Raw genomic sequence first — 11,844 nt, forward strand, 5'->3', positions numbered from 1 at the left:
CCAGCAAGGGGACAGTGCCCCCTTCCCTCCCGGCCTCCCTCCCCCTACCAGTCTCTGCCATGGATTGGCTGAAGCTGGCCCCTGCTGTTGCCTAGGCAACTACTTAAGCCAGAGTGTGGCCGCCCCAGGGGCTATTGTGCAGGCCTGGGCCCCCAAGGGGAACAGATCCGGACACCCTCCTCCCCCCACCTCTCCAGACAACCCAGCAAAGCTAGCCGTTCCTCTCTCTGGAAGTTTTAAGCCCTCTGAAGGGCAAGCAAAGGGCTCCAGGACCCCTGGCAGCCACCAGCCCCAGGGCCCCAGCCCCCAGGCCCAGCCTCCACCCTGGCACAGAGAATACTTGGCAATGCCCTGGTGAGCTGGCTGCAAAGGAAGGGCCTGGAAGAGGCAAGGAAGAGCTGGCTCAAGGTTCTCCCCCTCCTCCACTCCCATTTTAGGGTGGGCCAGTTCTCCAGAAGGGAGGATAAGAGTATTGAATAGGGGTATGGAGTAAAGGGGATCATTCTCATGCTATTTGCTGAAGAAACTCTGGAGAGGGTGATGGGCCTTTGGGAGAGCTGCACAGGGACTGACCATCTCCCATCAAGGATACTGTACTGTGGCCCTTGCTGTAGGAGCACAGCTGTTACTCTACCAAGACATCCCATCTTTAGCTCACCGCAGTGGATGTCTCCATGTCTCCAGGCTCCCCTCCCCAGCTTCTGCCTAATCTCCAGCCTTCCCCTTCCCAAAGTTCCAAGAAGACATGCAGCAAACCTGGCACCATAGTCCATGTGTAGGGAAACTGAGGCAGGAAGCTAGATTTTGGTGTCAGACAGTATAGAGACATATTCTGAAAACATGAGGAACGAAGAAGGGGAGAGTGGGGTCTAGAGTCTAGTATATGTGTGTTCATGTCTGTGTGGGTGATGTATAGGTTTGTGTGTACATGTGTATATATGTGGGTATGTGTTGTTATTGAGACCTCACCTTTGCATAAAATCAACAGGATTTGCCCCTATTTCCTTGTGAGAGGGACTCCCTTGAGGTTGACACATGGAAGTCGGTGGATCCTAGGAAATGTGGCCCTGGAGGTGAGTTGGAACTTCTTGCCCTCGCTCTCTGGATCCCAGGAACTAGTTTCATGTATTGAGCTCTGTCTCTTTCTGGTGCAGAGAGCCCCAACAGCTTCACCCCCTCCTGGAGCCACAGGGAAAGCAAGAACTGGGTCTGGCACCAGCCTTGTCCGGGTTGGCAGAATCGGAGCTGTCCGGCTCAGCGGAAGCGCCTCCCAGATGACTCAACCCTCATGCCTGGTCTTCCTTGTCCAGATGCACCATGCGTCTCCCACTGGGCTGCCTGCCCACCCTTCCCATAGACTGCACAACACCTAGGCACATCTGAGGCCATCAGAGCCTATTCAGGAAGAAACTCTTCACCAAGGACAGGCAACCTGCTGCAGCTGGACTTGGCTACTTTGTGGTTTCTTTTTTCCATCCGTTCAACCCCTTAGCACTATCTCTTATCTAAGAGAGAAAAACAGGATAGAGAGGAAAGAGATCCCTGAAGAAAGTCAGGAGTTAGAAAGGGGGCAAAGTCATCGTTAGATAACTTCCTGCTAATTAGGGACATTAAGTTTTTTTGGAGCAAATTTGCTGTTCTCTGTCAGGATATCTACTTTTCTTCTTGTTGTTGTTTCTTCTTTTTGCATGACTACTTAAACAAACTCTGACAAACCATGACCAACAACAAGTCCGCCTCTCAGGGCCCTAGCATTTATGTACCCTCTAAAAAGTCCCCTGAATTCCAAATGTCACATAATTGCAGAAACTATCTTCAGCTGGCAAAATCATGCCCCTGCCAGAGCATGAGTCAAATCACAGTCAGCTGCTGCAGACACGCTGAAGCAGCCCCATATCCCACAGCTGGGATTAAGACAAAAGCATATTCTTATAATAGTTCTGTGTTTTTGTTTTTTTGTTTTGTTTTGTTTTGTTTTTAAAGAAACCAAAATTTCAGAATTCTCACTACAACTTACCTCTGAACAGGTACCATCTGTGTACCTGATAATGACTCGGTGGCCTACCTCTGCCACCACCTGTGCCCAGTCAGGTACTGCCATTCCCCTATGTGACAATGTTGACAATGCTGCCCCCGTGGCTATGGATCCAGCAGACCTCAGCTCTTGTCTTGTGGCGCTCAATGCTATTGATAAGCATGGCCTCTCCTGTGGAGTGTGAAGGTTCCTGACACCCACATGTTCCTGAATTACAGAATTTTTCTGTCTAGAAAGCCACATATTCACCATGAAGATTCCAAGGCAATTTTTAAAAATATTTTGTTGTCATTTTATAGGTATGGGTCTTGCCTGCATGTATATGTCTGTGTACCGTGAGCATGCAGTACCCACAGGGCCAGAAGAGTGCATCAGATCCCCTGGAATTGTAGTTTACAGATGGTTTGTGAGCTGCCATGGGGGTTCTGAGAATTGAACCCCTGTCTTCCTGAAGAGCAGCTAGTGCTCTTAACTGCTGAGCTGTCTCTCCAGTTCCTCCCAAAGCAATTTTTAATTTTTAAATTTTTACGTGTGTGTGTGTGTGTGTGTGTGTGTGTGTGTGTGTGTGTTTGGAGACCAAAAGAGTGTGTTGGATCCTCTGGAGATGGAGTTATATAGAAGGTTGAGAGCCACCAGACATGAGTGCTGGGTTTTCCCATGTGAATGCTGGGAATTGAACTTGTGTCCTTTGCAAGACGAGCATCAAGCCATCACCACCATCCCCAAAGTAGGACATATATATGTTTGTATAGAATGATCCCTTCCATAGGGAGGGACCCAAGGGTGAAGATGAGGTTGGAGCGGCTAAGCTGGCTGAAGGCACAGCTTAGATGAAAAGGTGTCCTCTTTAGCAAATGGAGTTTCCCTCCTCTCTGCTGCCTTTGCCTTGCCCCTGATCCAGATGCTCTGGCTATCTACATAGGTCACAGGAGAGCTGTAATGGAGAACACTGGGCTCTGTCTGAAGAGCCCTTAAGCTACCTTAGAGTGTTTATATTCCTCAAAATAAAAATAAAATACAGTAGAAATGGAGATAGCACTCAGCACCTGGAGCAGCAGATATAGGTTTGCCAAGGGGCCTGGAGGAACCTTGCAGGACCCCTGGTGGCCACCAGGGGGCAGGCAGCAAGGCTTCTGCTGTGAAAATTCAAGTGAGTCTTGGGCTCAGGTAGGTTGGCACCAGCCCTGGACATGGGATCTACCTTAGGGAGCCAGAAAAAGCCTGTCATTCCCTGACACACTTCCTGGTACATTTTCAGAAACTAAACCACCATGGTAGCTTGAATGAGCATGGCTCTCCTAGGCTCATACGTTTGCAAGTTTGATCCCCAGCAAGTGGAACTGTTTGAACAGATTAGGAGGTGTGGCCTGGTTGGAGAAGGTGTGTCGCTGGGGGTGGGCTTTGAGGTTTCCAAAGCCCAGGCCAGGCTTGGTCTCTCGCTCTCTGCCTGCAGATCAGAATGTAAAGCTCTCGGCGCCATGCCTGTCAGCTTCCTACCATAAGGTTCATGGACTAACCCTCTAAAACTATGAGCCAGTCCCGCTTAAGTACTTTCTTCTCTAATTGCTGCCTTGGTCAGGGTGTGTCCTCATTGCAGCAGAAAGGTAACTAAGACAACCATGGAAAGTGTCTCCAGGGTAGACCTCAGTTCTGCAGCCCACGCTGTCCCCCTGGATTCTGTGCCCTGATGCCCACAGTAGGCGGACCTGGTTACTCCTCACCCAGCTGCAGAGAGCTGCTCACCACACATTCCAGCTTCTTCGGAGCGTTGCTGGCACCGGCTGGTGTTTATTTACCAGAGAATAGTGTTCCTGAGAGCTGCTTGGCTGCACCACGTCCAGGAAAAAAAAAAACAGGGTCCTGTGGTCTTCAGCCTGCCGGCAGCCTGACCAGCCTTCTCCTGGGGGTAGCACAGCACATGGCCTCCTGCCTTTCTCTGTTTCAACACACCCCTTCTCTGGGTAGCCTGGACTCATCCCACCCTTCCATGTGGCCTCTACAGGTGAGAATCCTTTGAACTTAACCCCTGAGAGGTCTCTGGGGACCTAAGCCCCGGCTGCAGCTGCCTTCCTCTGAGACTTGGTGCTAATCTCCCAGTTTCTGGACACAAATGTTCTCTTTTCTGGCAAGCAAGGGTCTTTCATCATGTGGGTGACCACAGACTCTGCCCCCTGTATCCTTTAGCCTTCCCCAAGAGCCTCAACTTCAGGGTGTGGCTGTGCCCACTCAGTGGGCCAGTTTGCCATAGATGCTTTCACCCGAGGCAGCCTTCCAGAGCTGGGCCTGCCTTTCTGCCTTTTCACCTTACTCTCCTTCCCCACAAGCACAGACAAACCTTTCAGGAAACCCTTGCCCACAGCCTTTCTCACCCAAAGCCTCTACCCAGCAAACATTCCCTGCCAGTCCTGTACCGTAGGAGAGCCTGTTTTGTTCCTACTGGAACCACTAGAGACTCATGCTGGGGCCCTCCCCTTCCTTCCCTTGTCTCCCCACTCCTCCTTCCCCACCCCACTCTCCCACTCTCTGTACCAACAGACTCAGAGCTAGAGGGAGAAGCGTGGAGCAGATAACTCTCCCTCAGAGAGCCAGTGTGTGAGGGACACACAGCTGATTATGTTGGAAGGTGCTTTACAGACCGCAAGGAAAAGCTACTGGTGACTTAGGGCCCAGGACCCGGAACTATGGGACTTGAGGGACCGGAGACAGGTAAAGCATTTTCAAATGGGAGAAGGGGTAGTAAGTTAGAGGGCAGGGCACGGGTGTGGGGTGGGGGCGTGATGCTGCTGATAGTGAGAAGGTGGGATTGGGAGGTAGGAGGGAGGCTTCCCCTCTCCTCTTCAGCAGGAAAGGAAAAAGCCATAAGTTAAATTCTAAAAAGCCTCAAGTGCACTTGAGGCAACTAGAGGCCAAAGCAGGTGTGTAGGGGTCCTCGCTCCACACTAGCGGCTGGATAACTGCACCACCTCACTCCGGCACTGGGTTTCCTTATCAGACAATCCCAGTCATTTGAGCATCAGTAGAAGAGTGATGCTCTTGGCTTAGGAAGGAAGGGACCCCAGTCAGTCTCTGGGGAGAGGAGCTGGCTGTTAAATGGAGCTGAGCAGTGGCCTGGAGCCACCACCCACCGGCTCAGAGTCATCCAGCACAAGGAGCAGCCACTCCAGTCCCTCTCCAGACCCTGTGTCCACAAGTACCACAGGGTAGCCGGTTTCCGTGGTGCCAGGGATGACGATGTGGGGGAGAGCAGTCGCCACGGCCAAGTAGTCCTGCCACTGATAAGAGAGAAGCCCGGGGGCAGCAAGGGTGCAGTTCCATAGAGATAGCCACTGCATTTGTCTGGGTCTGTCCCAGGGCTCTGCCCCGAGCAGTACTGAATGAATAGAAGGGCCTTGGGGTCAGCAGGGGCTGCTATCCATCAAGCCCCAGTGAAAAGTAACTTGTTTTTCCGCCTTTCCATCCTTCCTAGCTGGGCAGCCACAAGTGACCATGCTGCCTGCATTCAATGGGAGTGACCTAAGATACAATGATGTGGACGGCCACTGGCCACAGAGCCCAGAGAGGTCGCCGTGTGTGGCTGGTATCATCCCTGTCATTTATTACAGTGTCCTACTGAGCCTGGGGCTACCTGGTGAGTGGGGAGCCAGGGTCTGGGACCTCAGGCTGGGCCAGAACTGAGGCCCTCCTTCAAGCAGTCCCAGTTCTCTGAAGATCACGAAGAATCTGGGAAGCACTGTCCATGTCCCTGTGTGGCCACTGTGCAGAGTGGAGCCTGAGTATTGGCCGGGGTGTGTGGGTTGGAGGGATGCATTGATGTAGGAAAGGCCATGTGGCCGGGTAGTGGGGGCACACTTCTTTCATCCCGGCACTCGGGAGGCAGAGGCAGGTAGGATCTCTGTGAGTTTGAGGCCAGCCTAGTCTACAGAGTGAGTTCCAGGGCAGCCAAGGCTACACAGAGAAACCCTGCCACAAAAAAAAAAAAAAAAAAAAAAAAAGAAAAGAAAAGAAAGAAAAAAGAAAATGAAAGGCCTTGTGGAGTTGTTTGAGGTCACTTCCTAAGTCTAGTACATAAACCTATACCTGGATCCCAGGACACCTCTGTTCTAAAGAGCATAGAACACCTGAGAAAGACCTGAGCCAAAAAGGCAGCTTGTGGGTGTCCCCTAGGTGAGCCCAGCTAGTGTTGCCGCAGTGGTCCATGGCCTGGGTGTGATGGCCAAGGCTGAGCAGATTAAGCAGCTCAGCCAAGCAGCCTTTGTTCTGGTTTGATTTGGTTTTGTGGTTACAGGGGACAGAACCCAGGAAAGCAGAAACAGGAACTACAGGGCCTACCCTGTACTACCCGGAATTGTAGGCCAGCCTGGGCAACTTAGTGAGACCCTGACTCAAAATACAAAGTGAAAAAGAAGGCTACTGGACTAAGGCTATATACTGCAGTAGTTTCCGGTACTGTGGGAGGGAGTAAAGAGGGAACCAGAAACAGAAGGCACACTGTCCCTTGCAATGTCAGGTGGGAGGGACCATGCAGACATCTTGAGGAGCCCCACTGCTAATGCCCCTTCTAATGCTTCTGACCTCTCCCTTCCCTGACATGGGTCTCCACCAGTCAACCTGCTGACTGCAGTGGCCTTGGCCCGCCTTGCTGCCAGGACCAGGAAGCCCTCCTACCACTACCTCCTGGCACTCACGGCTTCAGATATCCTCACGCAACTGATCATCGTGTTCGTAGGCTTCCTCCTACAGGGAGCCTTGCTGGGCCGACAGGTGCCCCAGGCTGTGGTGCGCACAGCTAACATCCTGGAGTTTGCTGCCAATCATGCCTCGGTCTGGATTGCAGTCCTGCTCACGGTGGATCGCTACAACGCCCTGTGCCGCCCCCTGCGCCATCGGGCCACCTCGTCCCCAGGCCGGACCCACCGCACTATCGCCACTATCCTTGGCACTGCCCTGCTGACGGGCATCCCATTCTACTGGTGGCTGGATGTGTGGAGGGATGCAGACCCGCCCAGCATGATGGACAAACTCCTCAAGTGGGCTCACTGCCTCATCGCCTACTTCATCCCCTGCAGTGTTTTCCTGGTCACCAATTCAGCCATCATCCTCCGGCTACGGAAGAGGGGCCAGAGAGGGCTGCGGCCGGGGGTGAGCAAGAGCTCAGCCATCCTCCTGGGGGTCACCTCCCTCTTCGCTCTCCTCTGGGCACCACGCATCTCAGTCATGCTGTACCACCTGTACGTGGCCCCTGTCCACCGGGACTGGAGGGTCCACCTGGCCTTGGATGTAGCCAACATGGTGGCCATGCTCAACACAGCTGTCAACTTTGGCCTCTATTGCTGCATCAGCAAGACTTTCAGAGCCACGGTCCGACAGGTCATCCACGAAGCACACATGTCTTGTACCTTAAAGTCACAGCCAAAGGGCACAGTAGTGGACCTTGTGCTGAAGTCTGTAGGGGCAGAGCTGTAGAGGAAGGGGGCCGTGCTCAGTATCCCAGGGGCCTCCGCGATACCTGCAAAGAGGCCTTTGCATTTGTTTTGGTTTGGTTTTGGTTTCTGAGACAGGTTTTCCCTGGGTAGTCCTGGCTGTCCTGCAACCTGATCTGTAGACCAGGCTGGCCTCCAACTTGGAGATCCACCTGCCTCCACCTCCCTAGTGTTGGGATTAAAGGCGTGTGAAATCTTTGCTATTGTATCCATCAAAACTTTGCCAATTTTGCAGTCTGGGGAAGAGGAAAAGGCCTCCCCCTTTGGAGGACTCCAGGTAGAAGGAAGAAAACAAACTTAAGTCACTCTGTAGGCTAGCTTCATCCCAGTTCCCATTTTCTGGGGGAAAAACGGGGCTCCACTGGCCCACACATCATAACAGCTGCCGAGGCACCCCTTGGAAAAGGGCCATCCACCTGCACAAACTTAACATGAGCTGAATGCGTGAATGGAACGATGGACAGATGGACAGATGCACATTCATGAGAACCTGGCCTGCCTCCTGCTCCCTCAATTGGCAGTCTCTTTGGCTTCTCTTTGGTAAGGCTGGAAAGGGGTTCAAGGCCTTTCCTGGGCTAAGGGTGCCAATGATTTTGGCTGAGTGATGGGAGGTACCTAGCTAGGGAACAGAGGTCCTGGTGTCTTAACATATATACACTGGGTGTCCCAAGGCCTATCCCAGACAGGGAGAAGCAGTCCCTTTGGTCTCAGACACTCTAACTTGATTCTGAATTTCTCCTTGCACCAGCCCCATAGTGTATCTATGAGTCTTGCTTTGCCATCATCAGCCCAGGGTACTAAAAATTAGTTCGTACGTGCACGTGAGTTCCGTGTGTGTGTGTGTGTGTGTGTGTTGCTGTTATCTTCAACTGCCCCCCTCCCCCAGCCTTGGAGGAAGACATTTCTTTTGCATTGGGAGGGAGGCAGAGTGACTGAGCGATGGGGTTGAAAAGTCTTTCCCCCTCCCTGACCCCTGTGAGGCCCCTTTTATTGGCATTGCCTCACCCCCACCCCCACCCCAACTCCCACCCCCACCTGGGACTCAGCGGGAAGAGCTCGGCAGATGGCCGGTCCACCTGCTGCAGGCCTTGAGTAAACACATTAGCTGCCAGCTGGGCCCTTTTCTGCTTCCCATTCAGGCTGAGCTGACCTCTCTCCTAAATAGGAGCCTGGAGCTGAGCCCCCACCTACCTCCATCCACACTAGCTGCATGATGCAAGCTAAAGAGCTGATGTAAGCCAGGCACACAGTTGGTTCAGAATAAATGCTCAGCTCCCCTTCCTCTCTTACTGGTCTGGAGAGAAAGACACTCAGACATGAGCCTTCGACCACACCCACAAGGAGGATGACAGTCGTCATCTTTACCCCTCAGCCACCGTTCCCAAGCGTGTCACAAACACGTATCGGCACCAGGACTCGAACTGAGAGATGACTTCTAGCCTTGGTGTAGAGCCGGTGTGCTAGTGTGTGCTAGGCCGCTGCTCCAGGCCTTTGGGCTTGGGGTGGGATCCTTCTGGCCCTGCCCTGTTAGAGTAGATGTGTGTGTGTTCTGAGCTACCAGGTCTGTTTCTGGGATACAGGTAATGCTGAGGAGAGAGAGAAGGCTGGGAATCTGGGAGCTGAGCCACCAGCTGCCTGGGGTAGGTGTATACCGCCACAGCGGGCACTGAGCATCAGAGTCTCCAGCGTGCACAGGCAGATGTGTGCAGGGCAGGGCAGATGCATGGGCTCTGTTTTCTGCTTAGGGTAGAGGGGTGCAAGTGCAGGCAACCAGGGAAGAGGGAACCCCAGGAGGAACGGATGGTGTCTGTCTCAGCTCAGACTAGTCCACCCCCTACAAGGAGTCCCTGGGAAGAAAGCCAAAGTTGTCCTTGATATTGAGCCAAATGAAATACTGATTTTCTTCCTCCCCTGTGGGAAACCTTTGAAACCTTACAAGAGAGTGACCAAGGTTAGGGACAAGCAATGACAACCCCCCCCCAGGGGGCTGGGCTAACTATAGGATGCTTCTTCCAAATACCAGGTGGTCCCATCCCCAGGGAGGCCAGAGAAGGCAAATGTTCTCAACTGTCCCAGAAACTTCCTCCAAATGGCTGGAGGAATGCTATTGAGGGCAGGTAGAAATCAACTCAGGTGGGGTCTGTGAGCCACCAGAAGTTGGGTGTTTATGCAAAGATGACCCCATTTGTTCTCACAGGCTGGGTAACATCTGTGTTTGCTTGTCTTTTTTAAAGATTGATTTATTATGTAGACAGTATTCTGCCTGCATGTACACCTGCTTGACAGAAGAGGGCACCAGATCTCATTATGGGTGGTTGTGAGCTACCATGTGGTTGCTGGGATTTGAGCTAAGGACCTTTGGAAGAATAGCCAGTGCTCTTAACCTCGGAGCCATCTCTTTAGCCCAACATCTGTGTCTTCAAACAGCCTGCACACTGAAGTACCGTGACCACTTAACTGTGGAACAGGGAGCCTAGGGCAGTGAACTGCCGTGTGCACAGCCCCAAAGCTGGTCCAGGAGTCCGAAAGCCTCTTCGGACCTAGCGTGAGACAGGTGGTCTGACATGCAGAACACCTGAGGGATGCTTTGTCCTGCCTCTATCTTTCCAATCCTGGGCTTAACAGTCTTGGGGCCTAGTATCATGGTGTCCTAATAAAACTCATCGGGCACCAGAAACCATTGGACTCACAGGTGGTCTCAGCCTCTTACAAGGCTGAGGCAGAAGGAGTCTTTGAGTCCAGGAAGTAGCATATCCAGGCCCTGTCTAGAAATCAGTGAAAAGCGTGAGGACTAGGAGACGGTTCAGTGGGTAAGGTGCTGACACACAAGTGAGAGGACAGGAGTTTGGGTCACCTGAGAGAAGAGGCGGGGCAGACCTGGCAGCCATCTGTAATCTCAACACAAGGGAGATGGGAAGAGGAAATCCCCAGGGCAAGCTGCCTGGCTAGACTAGCGGAACGGCTGAGCTCTGGACTCAAGTAAGGGACCAACGCAGCCCTCAGCCTCCATGTGCATCCACACACCATCCACACACCATCCACACACGTGCACAGGAATCGACACAGGATTGCACACCAATACAAGAAAGGAAAGGAGAAAATGCATTGGGTCACTAACACGTTTGTAGAGTGAATGATAAGGGGCGTGCCTGTAATCTCAGCACTGGAAAGATAGAGGCAGGAGTATCCAGAGGTCGAGGTCATCCTCAACTACATAAGGAGCGTGAGGCTATCCTGAGCTATAATTTTGTTAAGTGCTTCATTGAGATGTAAATGGCAAATGCTATCACGCATCTGCTCTTAGCTGGGCATTTTGGCACACACCAGTAAATGAGTACTTGAGAGGCTGAGGCAGGAACATCGTGAGTTTGAGGCCAGCCTGGGTTATGTAGAAAAAAAAGCCACCACCCCCCCCATCCTAAATGATTTGTTCTTGTATCCTTGTGCACTCTGGCTTAAGAGTTTTGGAGAGGTGGTTGGGTGGGAGGTTGAAGCCAGACCTCACTATGTAGTCCAGAATGATCCGAACTTAGGGAGATCCTCCTGCCAAGGCTGCCTGGGTGCCGAGATCACTGTGAGAGCCTCCATGCCTTCCTTTAAGCATTTCCTTAGCCATAAACTCTCAAGTGGCTTTTAGAAGAGAAAAAGTCCCTTCCGTGTCTGTTTCCTTCCCCTTCCTTCCCACTCTCCACCCACCTACCCACACACCTGCTGAAATATCTTTTGACTGATGGGAATCTACATTGGATCCATGAGGTCCTTCCTTGTGGTCCTGGCTTCCAAGTGACCACCTATCAGTCACTTTTGCTGAAGATTTAGCTTTATTAGCTTTGGGGGATGGTTGACAAGGGTCTCCCATTTCCTCCCAATTTTTTTTTTTTTTTTTTTTTTTTTTTTTTGAGGGGAGATGTTTTGAGACAAGGTTTTTCTTTTGTAGCCCTGACTGTCCCGGAACTCATTCTGTAGCCCAGGCTAGCTGGGAACTCAGGGATCCACCTGCCTCTGCCTACAAAGTCCTGGGACTAAAGGCATGCACCACCACTGCCTGGTTCTTCCCACGTCTCTATGTGGCTTTTGCTGGTTTGACTGGAAGCTGGCCGAAGAATGACTTTCTGGACCCGCCTCATTCGCTTTCTAAGACTGACAGGCTGAGGCTTGAACAACAGAAGTGAATTGACCCTCAGCTCTGAAGTCCAGGATCAGGGTGCTGGCACTTTTTTGCCTTGTACTTGAGGTAGAGTCTCATGTAGCCCAGGCCAGCCCCAAATCCACAGTATACCCCAAGTGAGTGTCCATGGGCTGGTTCACCCTCAAATACCCACACACATC

At 52.2% G+C, this 11,844-nt stretch overlaps 1 protein-coding gene across 1 annotated transcript; it reads left to right on the forward strand.

Moving 5' to 3' along the window:
• The first annotated feature begins 3,123 nt into the window (after window positions 1-3,123).
• Gpr142 (G protein-coupled receptor 142) lies at window positions 3,124-7,713 on the forward strand. The gene is made up of 4 exons (XM_055592503.1): window positions 3,124-4,037; window positions 4,571-4,741; window positions 5,502-5,663; window positions 6,639-7,713. The coding sequence occupies exons 2-4, from the start codon at window positions 4,717-4,719 to the stop codon at window positions 7,496-7,498; spliced, it is 1,047 nt and encodes a 348-aa protein (XP_055448478.1). The 5' UTR covers window positions 3,124-4,037; window positions 4,571-4,716; the 3' UTR covers window positions 7,499-7,713.
• The last annotated feature ends 4,131 nt before the right edge of the window (window positions 7,714-11,844 follow it).

Source organism: Psammomys obesus, unplaced genomic scaffold (genome assembly GCF_907164565.1).
Source record: "Psammomys obesus unplaced genomic scaffold, mPsaObe1.curated_primary_1811, whole genome shotgun sequence".
NCBI classification, from domain to species: Eukaryota; Metazoa; Chordata; class Mammalia; order Rodentia; family Muridae; genus Psammomys; species Psammomys obesus.

Coding starts and splice junctions, on each gene's coding strand:
- Gpr142 (XM_055592503.1), top strand. CDS start 4,717: ATGGGACTTGAGGGACCGGAGACAG. Junction 4,742..5,501: donor ACTTGAGGGACCGGAGACAG/GTAAAGCATTTT, acceptor CATCCTTCCTAG/CTGGGCAGCCACAAGTGACC. Junction 5,664..6,638: donor ACTGAGCCTGGGGCTACCTG/GTGAGTGGGGAG, acceptor GGTCTCCACCAG/TCAACCTGCTGACTGCAGTG.